General features: G+C 53.4%; 5 protein-coding genes across 5 annotated transcripts; 3 read left to right on the forward strand and 2 right to left on the reverse strand.

Annotated features, from left to right (window-relative positions):
- Positions 1-1,655: 1,655 nt before the first annotated feature.
- Positions 1,656-5,789, forward strand: CAOG_06052 (hypothetical protein; the record flags this gene model as incomplete). The annotated part of the gene is made up of 10 exons (XM_004345592.2): positions 1,656-1,756; positions 1,901-2,064; positions 2,272-2,331; positions 2,422-2,659; positions 2,752-2,889; positions 2,998-3,244; positions 3,357-4,945; positions 5,032-5,159; positions 5,300-5,460; positions 5,553-5,789. The coding sequence occupies 10 exons, from the start codon at positions 1,656-1,658 to the stop codon at positions 5,787-5,789; spliced, it is 3,063 nt and encodes a 1,020-aa protein (XP_004345642.2).
- Positions 5,787-7,618, reverse strand: CAOG_06053 (hypothetical protein; the record flags this gene model as incomplete). Its single annotated transcript, XM_004345593.2, has 2 exons — positions 5,787-6,121; positions 6,247-7,618. The coding sequence occupies 2 exons, from the start codon at positions 7,616-7,618 to the stop codon at positions 5,964-5,966; spliced, it is 1,530 nt and encodes a 509-aa protein (XP_004345643.2). The 3' UTR covers positions 5,787-5,963.
- A 293-nt stretch (positions 7,619-7,911) lies between these two features.
- Positions 7,912-11,486, forward strand: CAOG_08938 (hypothetical protein). Its single transcript, XM_011272307.1, has 8 exons — positions 7,912-8,181; positions 8,750-9,181; positions 9,284-9,502; positions 9,652-9,975; positions 10,100-10,219; positions 10,311-10,775; positions 10,864-10,945; positions 11,039-11,486. The coding sequence occupies exons 1-8, from the start codon at positions 7,957-7,959 to the stop codon at positions 11,290-11,292; spliced, it is 2,121 nt and encodes a 706-aa protein (XP_011270609.1). The 5' UTR covers positions 7,912-7,956; the 3' UTR covers positions 11,293-11,486.
- CAOG_08939 (hypothetical protein) lies at positions 11,414-12,849 on the forward strand. Its single transcript, XM_011272308.1, has 3 exons — positions 11,414-11,722; positions 12,174-12,332; positions 12,409-12,849. Exons 1-3 carry the CDS (start codon positions 11,601-11,603, stop codon positions 12,770-12,772), a joined length of 645 nt encoding a protein of 214 aa, XP_011270610.1. The 5' UTR covers positions 11,414-11,600; the 3' UTR covers positions 12,773-12,849.
- CAOG_06056 (nitrilase) lies at positions 12,792-14,693 on the reverse strand. The gene is made up of 11 exons (XM_004345596.2): positions 14,631-14,693; positions 14,376-14,497; positions 14,106-14,226; positions 13,924-14,012; positions 13,754-13,847; positions 13,598-13,672; positions 13,433-13,511; positions 13,327-13,342; positions 13,156-13,238; positions 13,022-13,077; positions 12,792-12,939 (listed from the first exon to the last, which is right to left on the reverse strand). Exons 1-11 carry the CDS (start codon positions 14,683-14,685, stop codon positions 12,851-12,853), a joined length of 879 nt encoding a protein of 292 aa, XP_004345646.2. The 5' UTR covers positions 14,686-14,693; the 3' UTR covers positions 12,792-12,850.
- Between the last annotated feature and the right edge of the window lie 248 nt (positions 14,694-14,941).

A 14,941-nucleotide genomic window follows, 5' to 3' on the forward strand; every position in this document is an offset into this window, starting at 1 on the left:
GCTCCGATATTCGGTGGATTTTCCGCCCAAACGGGCTCGGAGGCCCGAATCACCCAACTGGTCAAAGATCATGTCATAGCATGCTATATTTTGGCGTAAGACAACATTAAAACATGGAATCTGGTGATAAAGCGAATGTAAGGGCCTTCAGGGCTCCGAAACGCTGTGTTCTGTTACCTGTTGGCAAAGTGCCACGATTTGACTGTGAACCAATTTCCGTACTCAGGGTCCACTAGAGGTTGCACCATTCAAGCCACAGCTATATGGAACCAGCGCACACTAGAATCGCCTGCGGGCGGCGATGGAACCAGGTGAGGAGCCGCAGGAAGGGCGTATTCATGGGCTGGACGAGAATTCAACAAAACGACCATGATGTACTTCTGGGGTCGTAGCCCCGATGCCATCCGTTTTCAACCATGTTTCCGACGTTTGGTATGCATGAATATACTACTGAAGCTCTAGGACGGCCGGGAGACCTCGCTTTCGGTCAGAAACCCAGGAACGCCTTTTGTTCACCTGAAATCGCGACAAACCCGCCCAGCGATATTGAGCTCGTTTTTACCACCATCCAAAGCCTCCAGACATGGAATTACGTGTGGAAAACCGTATTCCAGAAGAGGGAGATGTAACAACAAGATGAGTTGGAGATACGAGGTCAAGTGCAACCCGGCCGAAACGACACCGAAAACCTGACAGCTCGCCGTTCACGCCATGTACACCCTAAAATCCTCCTCCCACCACACGAGCACAGTTGCATAGTAAGGAAAGAGCAAATTCCAGGTGTTCGGCCAGCTTTGCAGCAGTCTTGGCCAAAATATGTCAACCTGGCCCCAAAAGCCGACTGTGCCGATCTCGGCTCCAATCATAATTATTTTTTCACCGACACGCTTTCCCGCATATTGGAGACGGGTTAGATGATTTGCCATCATCAGACCGTCGATTATATCCTCCTGTATGGGTGAAGTGCAAACCACCCCTCAAAAACACCGATTTAGAGGGGTCGCAAATGACCATCTTCCCGTCGACTTTATCCCGCTTCACCACTATCAGTATATTGCCGACATTGTAAAAACACAAAGTACAGCCGAAAGTGGAGGTTTGTACATGCTTTGTCGAAATGGGATGGGTTGGAAGGAAAATTTTTCCAAGTTCGAAAAAATTCGAGTTTCAGCCTGGTGACTTCCACTTGAGACTTTTATGACCGACGAACGATTGTAACCCACATTAAATTTGCATGGGAAATCCGAAAATACCATCCGCGAGGTGATGGCTCGTGTCTACTCGTCAGGGCAAATCGCTTGTTTGAGCTTCAGGCCACGCCAAGTGCTCGGAGCGCCGTTTTTTCAAGCGCAATCGAGTTTACACGATATTATAAGGATACCCTTTTGGAATTTCCGCCAGAAACAGCTCAGGTCGGGCAGGGCACCCGAGCGAAGCCCGCCAGCGATTCCAGTCTCTGACCTTCCCTCCGCCCCATCTCCACTCCCCGGCGTCCGTTCGCCTCCGTTTCAATTTTAGAATACTCCACATACATTCTAGTTTCTATTTCCAACGCGGCGAGGCTGGGGAAAAATCCTATCCAAATCTGTTAGTATAGGTCATTTTTCCTAGTGAGCATAGCAGCTCAGTCTCCATCCCTTTTGGTCATCATCATCATGCGGCTGTCACCATTGCTGCTGCTGCTGCTGGCCGCGACGCAGCTGCTCGTTGCGCCCGCCAGCGCAATCTATGAGGACCAAGCCGGTCTCTTTGACTGGTACGTCTCTGTGTTTTTGTTCTTTTGATTTCGATGCTGGAGGCGAGGGAAACGAGGGGGTCGCCAACAACGCATGGTCCAGTCACTCACTCGTCGCGTCGCTCTCTCTCCAATACACCCCACTCCACACCCCCTTGTATGCAGGCGTTTCCAAGCAGTCGGCGCTGTCAAGTTCGCCATCCTCGGCGGCGAGTCGGCTGCTGCTTCATCGTCGTCTTCGTCCACTGCTTCGCATTACCGTGGCTGGGTCTTTGTTGCGACCGAGTCGAACGCCGTCGCCGCGCTCTCGTCCGCCTCAGGCGATATTGGTACGTGAAGCATTCGTTGGCTACTCGATTACTCCCACCACGGTCACCGTTCCGTCTGGACGTGAGGCAACGCGAGCGGAGCGAAAAGCGGGCTGCTGATTTTTCGAGATCTCGTTCCCGCTGCTCACTGCCGCACTCACTGACAACGCGATCGCCCCATTTGACTGTGCGGATTCGGACGTGCTCTCATTTTCCTATCTTGTGCAGTTTGGCGCCAGGTCTTTTCCGAGAACGACGCCATCGACGGCATGATCCTTCATGGCAACGGTGGGTTGCAGACACGACCAATGCGGAACTGTTCTTTGTGTCAAATGCTCATCACGATTTTGTCATTCGCTCATCACTCAAATTGGACAGGTTTGTTCACGCTCTCCGAGAACGGGCGGCGATTGCGCAAGTGGCTGCCGGAAGCCGGTACGATTGTTTGGGAGCATCTTGTCGACGTTGGCGACCACTCTGGCGAAGCACAGCTGCTTGCAGCCACTTCAAGCAATCGCGCCGTTGTCGTCGTCGTTGCCGGGGGCGTGGTTGCCGCGTTTGACGCGTCCGGTCAACCCACTGCATCTTCCAACTGGCAAGCCAAGCTTCCAGAAGGGTATGTCACCTCGCACTTCTCGCTGCCCAAAATGTGCCCGAAATGCCGACTTTGTCGAGTTCTCATCATCACCTCTCGTCTCCTCCAAAAAGATTTGCAGCTGTGTCAGCTCGCGTCAACGCCGACGAGGCTCAAATCGTCGGCCGTCTGTCTGGTGCACTCTCGGTGGTTTCTGTCGATTTCTTGACTGCTGCAGTCACCCCTGTTGGCACCGTCGCTGATCAGCAAAGGTTTGTCGTCATTTGTAGTCCCCCCCCTTTTTTTCTCTGTGTTGCTGCTTTGGAGATGTCTTTTGCAGCGAACTAAACATGTTCACTTTGGCCTGTTCAACCGTTCAGCTCCCGCGTGTCCTTCTTTGGCGACGACGGGCTCTTGCTTGCATCTTTGAACGGCGCGCTCACCTTCGCTTCCATCTCCAAGCGCACCACCGTCACCTTGCAATCCAGCTTGGCCAAGACGTCTCCCATTCCTGAGGTCTCGATCACCCTGCTGTCGGCGTCGATGGCCGTCGTCTCGTTCGACCGCCATCATCACGTTTTTGTTCATCAGTCGGGCGCGTCTGTCGCGGTTGCGCGCACCATTACTGTACGCATTCATGCGCAACTCTGCATTCCATTTCATTTGACTGCGAAACTCACTTTTTTGACCAAATTGGCTTGGTTTTTCGTTCTCCTCCTCCTCCTCCTCCTCCATCCAGGGCGCCTACGTCTTTGCGCCGGTCGTGAACAAGGGCGCTGCATCCGTTGTGGCAATTCAAGTCAACACCCAGGACACGCTTGTCAGTGTCTGGTCGCTTGCGTCCGTCGAATCTTCCCAAAAGGATTTGCCATCTCCCGCTGTCCTCCCCGCTCTCGACCGCTCGCCCGTGTTTGGCGATAGCGCAGCAACCGAGCTGCCTTCTGGTCGTTTCCCCTGGCGCGCGTTTACTCACGCCACCATTTCCCCTTCTAGCCCCTTTGCTGCCCTGGTTGTTCAGTCGGACGGTCGATTGGTCATGTTGACCGTGTCGCAGGAAGCGGCTTCCAGCGCCGGGTCCAACCGCGCCCTCTGGGCTCGTGAAGAGGCGCTGGCCAGCGTTGTTCAGTCCGAGTTTGCAGATCTGCCTTCGCGCCAAGCCGACACCCTCGACCACGAGTTTGGCCACTCTGCTGGCTTTGTGGGTCGCATCACCACCCAAACCAAGCAACTGCTCGCTGCCCTCCTCTCTCCTGCATCCCTGCTTTCGCCGGTACTCTCCATTGTGGCGCCTGCAGCCAAGACATCCAAGCGTGCCGTTCTGGCGCACCCTTCGCTCTTGGACGCCAGTTACCCTGGCGCGGAAGGTCTGACCCCCGACAACTTTGGCTTCCGCAAGGTGATTGTCGCCGTCACCGAGACTGGCAGTGTCTTTGGTCTCAGCACGGACGACGGTGCCATTCTGTGGAAGGCGCGCATCAACTCTGCCCCTTCCGACGGTTTGGCGTTGGACATTTCTGGCTCGTCGTCCTTGTTTGTGCTCCGCACGACGGCGCACTTCCCCCTCCCTCCGGCGGTGGCCATTGTTGCAACCGGCAAGGGCCGCAGCGTCACGTTCGTCCTCAACCCCATCACTGGCAAGCTCTTCCCAACCATGCATGCCAGCGGCCAGGAGCACGACGCCCTCACCGGTGTTGTCGAGCTGCCTTTTGTTGCGTCCCAAGTGCTGCTACTGCCAACCGTTGGCCCCAGCGAAGCACGCGTTCTCCTCTTTGTCAACCCCAGCGACACGCGCGCTGAAACCGTCCCCAAGTCGGCTGCCGCCGTTGCCGCCGTGCAGCAGTATGACAAGCTCACTCCCATCCATGTCTACTCTGTCGAGGCGGATGGCCGTGGCCTTCGTGGCTACTCGCTTGAATTTTCCGGTTCTAACGAGCACATTCGACTCGCTCCTACCTGGACGGTCGCCTGGGCCAGCGACGATGAGCGAGTTGCGGCAGTGGCGTCGCGTGCCAGCTACGAGCGCATCAACAGTGTCGGCCGCGTCCTCGGCGACCGCAACGTCCTGTACAAGTACCTCAACCCGAGCATGCTGGCTGTTGGCACCCTGAGCTCTTCCGCAGCCTCCCGCACCTCTCGCAATCTGCACGTGTACGTCATCAACACTGTTACCGGAGCCATCATCTTCCGCGCCGTTCACGACAAGGCCAGCGTCCCAGTCATTGTTCAGTGCGAAAACTGGGTCGTGTACCAATTCTGGAACGCCAAGGCTCGCCGCACCGAGATCACCGTGCTTGAAATGTTTGAAGACGAGTCTCGTGCTGCCGAAAAGTAAGTCAGAGTTCTGATATGCCGCTGTGGATTTTGCCGATCACTCGATTCCATGTACTGACTGAGAGTTTTGCCAACATTCGCAGGACCACGTTCTCGGCTTTCGATGGCGCGCTCCCCACCGTCCTTCGCCAATCCTTCATTTTCCCGACTTCCATTTCAACGATGGCAGTGACGACGACTGTCGGCGGCATTACGAACAAGCAGATTCTCGGTAAGTGTTTTACAGTTTGTCTGCTCGCATGCTCGAGGGAATGCCTCTGTTGTCCTGTTTGCCTTTTCAGCACACCTCTTTGCTTTCAAGGAGGGATTCTGCTTGTTACTGACGACCATATTTCTTCCTTTCAAACACAGCTGCTCTCCCTGCGGGCTGGATTTTTGCGTTGGACAAGTTCTTGCTCGATCCTCGCCGTCCCGTCGGCACACCATCTGAAGAGGACAAGGAAGAGGGATTGATCCCGTACATGGCCGAGCTGCCTTTCATGACCACGTCCATTATCAACTACAACCAAACAGTACGTCTCTTTTGATTTTCGTTAATTGCTCGCGAGCCCTTTCTTGAAATCTTCCCCCACCCTCCAAACACTAACCTGGCCCTTTGGTGCAGATTTCACGATTGAGAGGCATCCACACCGGCCCTGCAGCACTCGAGTCTGCCAGCTTGGTGTTTGCTCACGGTGTTGACATTTTCCACACTCGCGTGCATCCTTCCAAAACATTCGACGTGTTGAATGAGGACTTTAACTTTTTCCTCTTGATGACAACGCTTGTTGTGCTGATAGTGGGCACCATTGTATCGTCCTCCATGCTCAAGCGGAAGCGATTGGAAGCAGCGTGGCAGTAGAACATGCTTTTTTTTGCATTGTTACGAATTTTCGGTGTTGATGATTTTCCTTGTTGTTGTTGTTGTGTGGCATGCAAACTACAGTATAAAAAATTACAAGATTGTACTTTCGAGCTCTTCCATCGTGAATAACCATCGTTGCATCCTATTGTGATGCTGGAACTCTCCATGCCGCTAGTACCCACAGGATGGCCCGTCGCATGATGCGACTACAACGTAGTCTGCACCAAAGCACAGCCCAGCGGCAATTTCTGGGTCGTTTTCAACGGCCACCTTGAGTGCATCCACTCGTTCTTGCAACGCCTCTCGAATGGTTTGCTCACCGAGTTCCGCTGTCAACACAATCAGATGACGCACAGTCAGTACGATGAACGGCCTGCATCTCTCCGCCTCTCGTTCCTGACACAAAAGAGCGCAACTCAACCCAAACCAAAACAAAGGACTGGCCACGACTTACTCATCAGCTGTAACTTGTACTCGCACACTTCCAGCTGAGAGATGAGCTTGCGAGCGCCGTAGACGACAGGGAATGTGATGGACTCGCGAATCGTCAAGTTGGCAAGTCGCAAATGGTCTTGAATCCACTCGATGGGGTACTCGCGATAGGGTCGCTGGCCAGCCAAGAGAATGCAGGCGTCGCGAAGCGCGGCCACTTTCAAAACCAACTCGCCTCCTGGCGTAGAGGCTGAATCTGGGTAAGGCTCCATCCCGAGTACGAACATGCGCGATCCATGCACCATGTGCCGTGCGAGGCGCGATAAGACAGTGTGCTGATGAAATGGTGTAAAGCCATCCACGGCGCCAATCAGGTAGTCGGCGAGGATGGTATCAAATTTCTCGTATGCAGCCGTCTTGTCTGAGTCTTCTTCTTCCTCACAGTTCGAGGTCAAAGATTGTACCCACACTGCCTGAGCGTCCCACGCCTGAGAGGTCGGCTTGGCGAGAAGCGACGGATTGAGCCACGCGCCTCGGACGAGATGCACAGTCTCGTCCTGCTTCCATCTTGGATTGGCGTCCTGCCGTGCTTGGTAGGTTTGCAATGCTCTGAGGGTTGTGCGATACATGTCCACGCTTGCTGTGACCGCTGTGATGCTCGCGGGATCGAGGGCCGTCTCTTCTTGGATTCTGCTCGGAGCCAGAGACAAGGCCCAGTTGAGCGAGTCCGTGCCTGTACCAGCATCCAAAAGACGGCCCCACAATGGTCGCCTTGGTCGATGTTTGGCAGCTGCTGACTTGCCCGAGTCGAGCTCAGAATGTGAAACAGATTCAGATTCAGAATCCGCGACAAATTCAGCATCCGAGACGCGCTGAAGTCGCTTGTTTGCCTCCACCACGGCATCGAACAGGGTATTCGATCGTGCCATGTATCCAGGACACGCGTGGCACGAAACGCGCCCCTCTGCAAGGGCGTACATGGCGTGCTCTTGTTTCGGATTTCGGAGCGTCGCGTTCGACCACGCAACGCATCGCGCCATGCACTCGGGCGTCGTGTACAGCGCGCCATGGCGACACTCGTTGATCTGCGCAAGCAAGTCTGCCGAGAGCGGCGGCAACCGTCCCGTCCATGCCGCCTGGCTGCTCGCTGTCTGAGATGACTCGGATTCACTCGCTGGTTTCATGTGGCGGGACAGCTTGCCGAGTCCGCGGTGGAGCCTCACGCTGAGCTCGTCCAGCGCATCCATCACAGCGCGCACAGCATCGCTCGAGTAGATGGCCGATGCGAGCGAATTCGGATCCGTTGTCGTCGTCGGCAGAGTGCAGCAGGCGAACGCGATCGCTGCCAATGCGAATGCGAATCCCAATGCAATGGCAGCAGAAGCGATTCTCATTCGGAAGGACTGATCTCTGAGCTCCACGACACAAGTGCGCAAAGCTATTCATGACAAGTTAGATTTTGAACAAATGGAAGTATGTGCGCGACATTGACTCGATGCTGAGCTCTTGTTTCAAATGGCACGAAAATGGCGCTTTTTTTGTTTCTTTTTGAAAGCGATTCTGTTCATCTTCTGTCTATTTGTATTTCTTTTATTCAACTGTTTCATTCTGAGCGATACTCTTATTCGACTGTCTTTTGTCTGAGCGACTACAGCAGACTGAGACTGGCTCTCGTTCACTCCTTTTGTTCTTCTTTTCTTCAATCTACACGTGTGCTCCAAGTCCAAAAGCAATGAGCGCGTCGAAGCCCACCCACCTGCAGTTTGACGGACCCCGCGGCGATCAGTTTGCAGCCATCTCGGCAGACGGCCGCCTGCGCGTGTACCGGCAGCTGCAGGGCCTGACGAGCGACCTGCTCACATTCACGGATGCATCGCGGCTGGCAGACCCAGTCACTTGCATTGCGCTCGGCACCACCACCACCACCACCGCAGCCGCAGCCGGCTCGAGCGACGAGGTGAGAGTTGTTATTACAAGCCGGAGGGGGGGGGGTGACGCTGCTGTGGGAGATGAGAGGGGAAGAGGTGGGGAAGAGCAATAGAGAGAGCATTGGGCCACGAGGAGCTCAGCTCCATTGAGTGAGAGTGCATTGGAAGACACAAAGAGAGAGGGAGAAGCGCAGCGAAAAGTGACAAGGATTGGCCCAGAGTCGAGATGGGAATAAGAAACGAACGCCACAGGGGAAGAGGGGGTGATGCGTGAGCGTAGGGGTGAAAGGGGTGAATGGGAGTGAATGGGAAGCGGGAGGATTTCCACGTGTGTGGACTTGCATTGCGTTTTGAGAGAGAGGCAGCTCCGACTCATGAAAAGATGTTGATGATGAATGATTGACAAGTTCGATGCAAGAGTCGAGCAAGCAAGAGACAGGTGGAGGGTGGGGGTGGGGTTGTGGGACGGTTTGGTGGAGAAGGAAGAAGGGGGGAAATGAGCTCCGATGAGATGGGACGAGGCAATAGGATGATGATGATGATGATCCTGACCTGCACTGTTAACTCATCTTGTCTATCTTGGCTGGGTGGGCGCAGACGGGCAAGAAGAACAAGAAGCGACGCGTCGAATCAGCCACTGCCGCCGCTGCTGCTGCTCCAGCTGCACTCTTGGCGTACGGCACTGCGTCGGGATCCGTCGTCATCTTTAGCATCCAGGAAGGCGCTATTCTGCACACGCTTGCTGGCGCAGCAGCCGGCTCGGCGTCGTCTGCTGGCAGTGCCGCTCTGACACCGCACGCAGACCGCGTCAACTGCCTTGCGTGGCGCGAGGACGGCGAAACTCTCTTCTCTGGCTCTGCAGACAAGACCATCATTGAGTGGAATGCGCGCACGGGTCAGATGGTCAGCAAGTGGAAGGCCGACAAGCTCGCCGTTAACGCGCTTGCCTACAGCGCAGAATCCGGCACGCTTCTGTCCGCCGGCCGATCCATCAAGCTGTGGGACTTGGCGACCAAGAAGGAAGTCAAGGTATGGTTTCTTTGGGGGAGTTTGCTTCGGTCTGAGGGTTGGCGTGCAGCCGGTTCTCACACAAAAAGTGTCTCATCGTTTTGTTTCTCCCCCTCTTTGCAGAGCTTTACGGGCCACGAACACAATGTTACCGCTCTCGCCTTCTTGCCAACGACTGCCACCGGCACTCCTCCGCTGTTTGTGTCCGTCGCTGCTGGCGAGCGTATGATTAACGTCTGGGATCCTTCCTCGCAAAGTGCTGCCGGTGTTTCGGTCGCCCTCGCATCGCTGACTGCCAAGAAGGCCGTCCCGCTGAACGCCAGCTGCTCCCGTATTCAAGATGTACGCTGTCTCTCTCTCTCTCTCTCTGTTTTTGTTTCTGTATCATTGCTTTGGCAAGGTTCCTTTGGTGTTTTTGACTCACTTTTCGCTCTTTTTTTTTTTTTGTGTTTGTTCGCACATACAATTTCCATCCTCGGTTTCTGTCACAGAACTTTTACATTGCCGCTCCTTGCGACGATGGCGTTGCACGAGTCTGGTCGTTCCCTGTCGATAAGCGACCATCCAAGCCCACAGTCATTTCGGCCGTCAGCACCATCCAATTCAAGAACAGCAACGTTAGCCTCGCCAACCAGCCAGTACCAATCTTTGCCGCGACTTTTGCCGAGTCGACCGACGCTCGCGTGACTGTCTGCCGCGACACACTGATCAAGCCTTCCTTCGAGGCCGTGGCCTTCCTTTCAGAGCAAAACGTTGCGCAAGAGAATGTGCTGTTGAGTCGCGATGTTACCGCCGGCTTGTTGCTCGATTCCAACGTGCGTGACACAACATCTTGTCGGGCGTGGTTTGCTGCCTCGTGTGCTTGCGTTCGACTGACTTGTGGCTCACTTTGGGTTGCTCGTTGCTGTGTTTTTTTTTGGGGGTTATTTTTGCTTGTAGCGAGATGCCCGCGCATCTTCGGGTGCCGTCCAACAGAACGTCACCGTTGTTTCGAGTGCACCAACAGCAGACAAGTCTGCCAAAAACGCCAAGGCCAAGTCATCGGGTGCAGACGACGAGGTAGGCGGGCAATCTGTCTGCTGGGATGGAATGAAACGTCAATCCATGCAGCCTACAGTCTCACTTGAAAACGGACATTGTGATTGAACAGGTCACACTCGAACAGCAACTCGACACACTACAGCTGAACAGCGGCCTGCAACAACAACTGCAACAACAACAGAGCGGCGGTTTGAGCGGCCGAGCTCCGCCGAAAGCACATTCGCTGGTGCAAATGCTCGTGCAAGCACTGCACAGCGGCGACAACCAGCTTTTGGAGGACTGCTTGAGTGTCTCGAACGAGGCAGTCATTCGCAACACGATGAAGAAGCTTCCCGCATCCTACGTCATCCCCTTCCTGACCCTAATTGTCGAAAAGTTCCAGGCCAAGCCCAGTCGCGGCCTGACCCTGCTCATCTGGATTCGTGGCTTGTTGCTCGTGCACACGGCCTATCTGATGACCGTCCCCAATCTCGTTGAGGCGCTTTCCGGCTTGTATCAACTCGTCGACGCTCGGCTGTCCGTTTTCAAGAAGCTCCTCAAGCTTTCTGGTCGATTGGACTTGATCATTTCTCAGGTATGCGGTTCTTTGAAGAGAGGAGGATGGCGTCGCTCTTCCGTTGCATTTTGCTCTTCCGTTTGTCTCACACTGTTTCTGCTCGTAGATTGCTTCGCGCGCTCAAGTTGAGGTCGGCGATAACGATATCGACGAGGAACTTACACGGCCTCGCACTGTTTATCAAGAAGGTGAGAGTGACGGGATGGGTGAAAGGATTTCCAGCACATTTTGGATTTATTCTCATTGTCTCGCTTAACTTTGCTCGACAAATGTCAACACAGACTCGGAAGAAGAAGGCGAGCTTGCTGGCGACGGCGCCATGGACTTTGACGACCTCCACGACAGCGATGAGGACGACGACGACGATCTGCTCGACGAACAACGGTCTGGCCGCCGCGCTGCGGAAGATGTCGAGGCCGACGACGACGACGACGACGATATGGACGAGGATGACGATGATGATGATGACGATGACGATGAAGAAGAAGAGGACGAGGAAGACGACGGCGATGATGCGTCGGACGACGACGAGTAAAAAAAAAACAAACGCTGTCGAAGCCCTTTTGCTTTTTTTTTTCTTGTTAAAACACAAACAAACCCTTTCTGAACTTTTCTTTTTTTTTGATTTGAAACCTCATTTTGATCCGTCAATGAAATGCACACCTTTTGATAACCATGCAAATGCATCCCAAGTGACTGAATTTAGCATTGAAACTCACTCATCTTTGCATCGGTTTCTGCCTGCGCTTTTGCAACTTTGCCCATCTCGTTAACAATTTCGAGTTAATATTGTCCCCCTTCCTCCTTCTGTGCTGTTCCAACCAAGCGTGCGCTTTGAACAACATGTCAGCCACAACGACGACGGCGCTCTCGGCCGACCTGTGCCGGTATTGCTTTGACACACTCAGCAACCACTTTTCGTCGCGGCACCCGGTCGCGCCTCCGAGCTTTGGCAACGAGTCCTAGTACGTTGCTTTGGTGTAATTCTGCTTGTTTTGCTTGTTTGCTGTGCGGTGCTGCAGGGTGAGCGAGAACGGATTGTCCCGCAAATTTCGCATATTCGACCGCCGAACCTCATTTCGCTTCGTTCGATGAAAGAGCTGAAAGCGAACTCGAGCTCGCTATGGATGTGGTATTGAACTGGAGCGGCTGCAGCATGGGGTTTATGAGCAAGCGTGGTGGTGGCTGAGCGCCAATGGAAGCGTGTGCTTTGGCGGAATTGATGACCGGATGAAGACAAACGCCGACAACAAGACAAATCTCAGAATTTCTCAGATTTTTGAATACTTTGTTCCCGAGATTTCGAGATTTTGAGCGTTTGTTGTTTTGTTTTGTGGTTGCCATTTGGAACCTGATCTCACTCGCTTCACCAATGTTTCGTCTTGGTTCTCGGGTTGCTTCCACACACACACACAGTCCCCTGTTTGTCACTTGGAACATGCTAAACAAAGGCCATTCGCATCCAACGTCGTCGGAGGATGCTCATTCGGAGCATTCTTACGCATTGCGCGGTTGCATTGGCACATTCAGCGCACGCCCGTTGCATGATGGGTTGGCGGAATTTTCGTTGCGAAGGTACGTTCCAACACGATTGCGAGAGATGGGAGTTCTTTGTGCAGATGCACCACGACTAACTCGTTGCTTCTGCTAGCGCCCTCAAGGACAGGCGATTCTCTCCCATCAGCGAGAAAGAGCTGCCACACTTGACCTGCGGCGTGTCGCTGCTGATCAACTTTGAGGATGCTGCAGACTACCTCGATTGGGAGATTGGCGTGCATGGCATCTGGATTGAGTTTGTCACCGAAGGCGGTTACAAGGAAACGGCCACCTACCTGCCGGAGGTCATGCCCGAGCAAGGATGGACAAAGATCGAGGCCATCGATTCCCTGCTCCGCAAGGGCGGCTACCGCGCCAAAATCACAGAGGAGGTGCGCTCGAACATTAAACTGACTCGCTACCAGAGCGTCAAGTTCCGCATGACGCACCCCGAGTATCTGCGGCTTCGTGCCAAATGAAGGAGTGCCAGGTGCACCATTGTGATAATGAATGCTGGATTTGTCTTGTACAATGAGGAGATCAAACTTCGCACATGGCTACTGTTGCAGTTCGACCTTGTACATGTCCGTTCGCTTTTGGAACTGGACTGGAATGGCGCTTCGAGCGGCGTCCACGATAGACAAGTCTGTTTTTGCAGTGACATCAACGTTAACAGATGAAGAGGCCGACTTTGCCAACAACAGCCTCATCACGCAGATTGCTTTTACCAATGTCGGCATACACGATACCAGGAGTATGGTCGGTTTTGGCGACAATGTCTCCCCTGCGAGAAAACGTCGTCAGTATTTGAGTTTTTTGTCCACCAGCACGCGCCAACTCGAGGAACGAATCAACAACTTACCAAGGGTTGACGACAGTGCTGTGACCCCATGCAACATAGCCAGAATCAACATCTCGCGCAGGCGACACTACGGCAACAAATGCCTGCAACAAGCAAACAAACCGAAAAGAGTGAGCCAAATCGCACACAACACACACACACACACAAAATCGCAGCCCTTGATTTTCAAACCTGGTTGTCCACAGCTCTATGAACAGAAGGGCAATTTCACCACAAGTCACAGTCACATGTTAGCCAAGTTCAAGCGAAATGAAAGCGCATTCGTTCGCAAGTTTACCGCGCGCGAGCCAAGAGCTCCCAATGCATTGGTCCAGTCGTCATGTTGAATGCTCCAGGATAGACAAGGAATTTACAACCTGGTGCAACGAAATGAAGAAAACAAAAACACAATGGAGAGGTTGGCTTGATCGCGCTCAAACATTTCTGCAACCAAAAAACAAACCTTGCTTGACAGACAGCAGGGCCAGCTCGGGGAACCGAATATCGTAGCAGATTGCAAGCCCAATCTTGCAAAACTCTGATCCAAGGTCCAGTCGAGTCAATCAGTTGGTGAGCAGGGATGAAAAACTGACGGAATTCTGTGTGCAGATGCGTTTACCCGTCTCCACGACTGTCAGTGCATTCCCAGCCGTCAACGTTTCAGACTCTTGGAAGCGAATCTTTCCGGGAACGTCAATGTCAAAGAGGTGCACCTATACGAGAAACAGCAGTGCAAGTTTAGTGCATCAAAACAAACTGAAATTGTGTTGCGATTGGCCGTTCAAGTACCTTTCGATGCTTTGCAATCAGCTCTCCACGCGTGTCAAACACTGTGGATGTGTTGTAAAGCTTATCTTGATCGCGTTCTGGGATGGACCCTGCGCAATCTCGCAACAACACGAGCCTTGTCAGAATGACCCAAAATCGAGCTATGAACGTTCGCGGCAAACCAAACGCGAGCACCGTCATACCTCCAATCAAGTAGATTCCGCGCTTCTTGGCGACTGCTGCGAGGGCAGAGGTCGACGGTCCTGGGATTGGCTCGGCATACTCTGGGAAGAACTTTGTGCCATACGGCGAATTGAAGCACTCCTGCATGAAAGCGTACCGTGCCAGAAGCGCCGAGGAGCCAACCAGATGATTCAAACATTAAAAATCACGACATCACATCAATAGCAGGATATACCAGCCAGAACGAGACTGTATGTGGCTTGAGATCATATGCGAGTTTCTCGCCTTACCGGCAGAATGACAAGCTTGGCGCCGTTGTCTGCCGCCGTTTCAATGTGGGACGCAGCGTTGTCCAGGTTGGCTTGCTTGTCTGCGCCACAGAGCATCTGGACGAGCGCAATCTTGAACGGATCTGTTTGTCAGGCAATCCAAGTGCCAGGCAATTGTTCCATCTTGAGCTGCACACTCCAAACTCGAATTCTCAGACAGGGCGAAATCCAGTCCAATCCCAAGCCAGCAAAACAAATAGCAGGCCCGATTGTTACTTGGAGCAGTGGCAGTCGTGGACATGGTTCTAATCTGCCGTGCAATCTGCAGCATTGAAAATGAGGAGTGATGTGAGTGTTTTCCATTCTCAGACAATCTCAGAACAGCTCAAAAACACTTTCAAATGATTGCAACTCCCAATCTACAGTAGAATCGCTCTGAAGGGGACAGCAAGCATGCAGATCGAGGCTCTTCTTAAACGCAATGCGAATCCACTGTAGATCTACTTCTGTAGCTCTACGTCTCTCTCTCTCTCTCTCTCTCTCTCTCACTCTGTTATTCTATTCAAAAATACTGGTTATGAATTCAG

Source organism: Capsaspora owczarzaki (assembly GCF_000151315.2).
Source record: "Capsaspora owczarzaki ATCC 30864 unplaced genomic scaffold supercont2.10, whole genome shotgun sequence".
In the NCBI taxonomy this organism is placed as follows: domain Eukaryota; class Filasterea; order Ministeriida; family Capsasporidae; genus Capsaspora; species Capsaspora owczarzaki.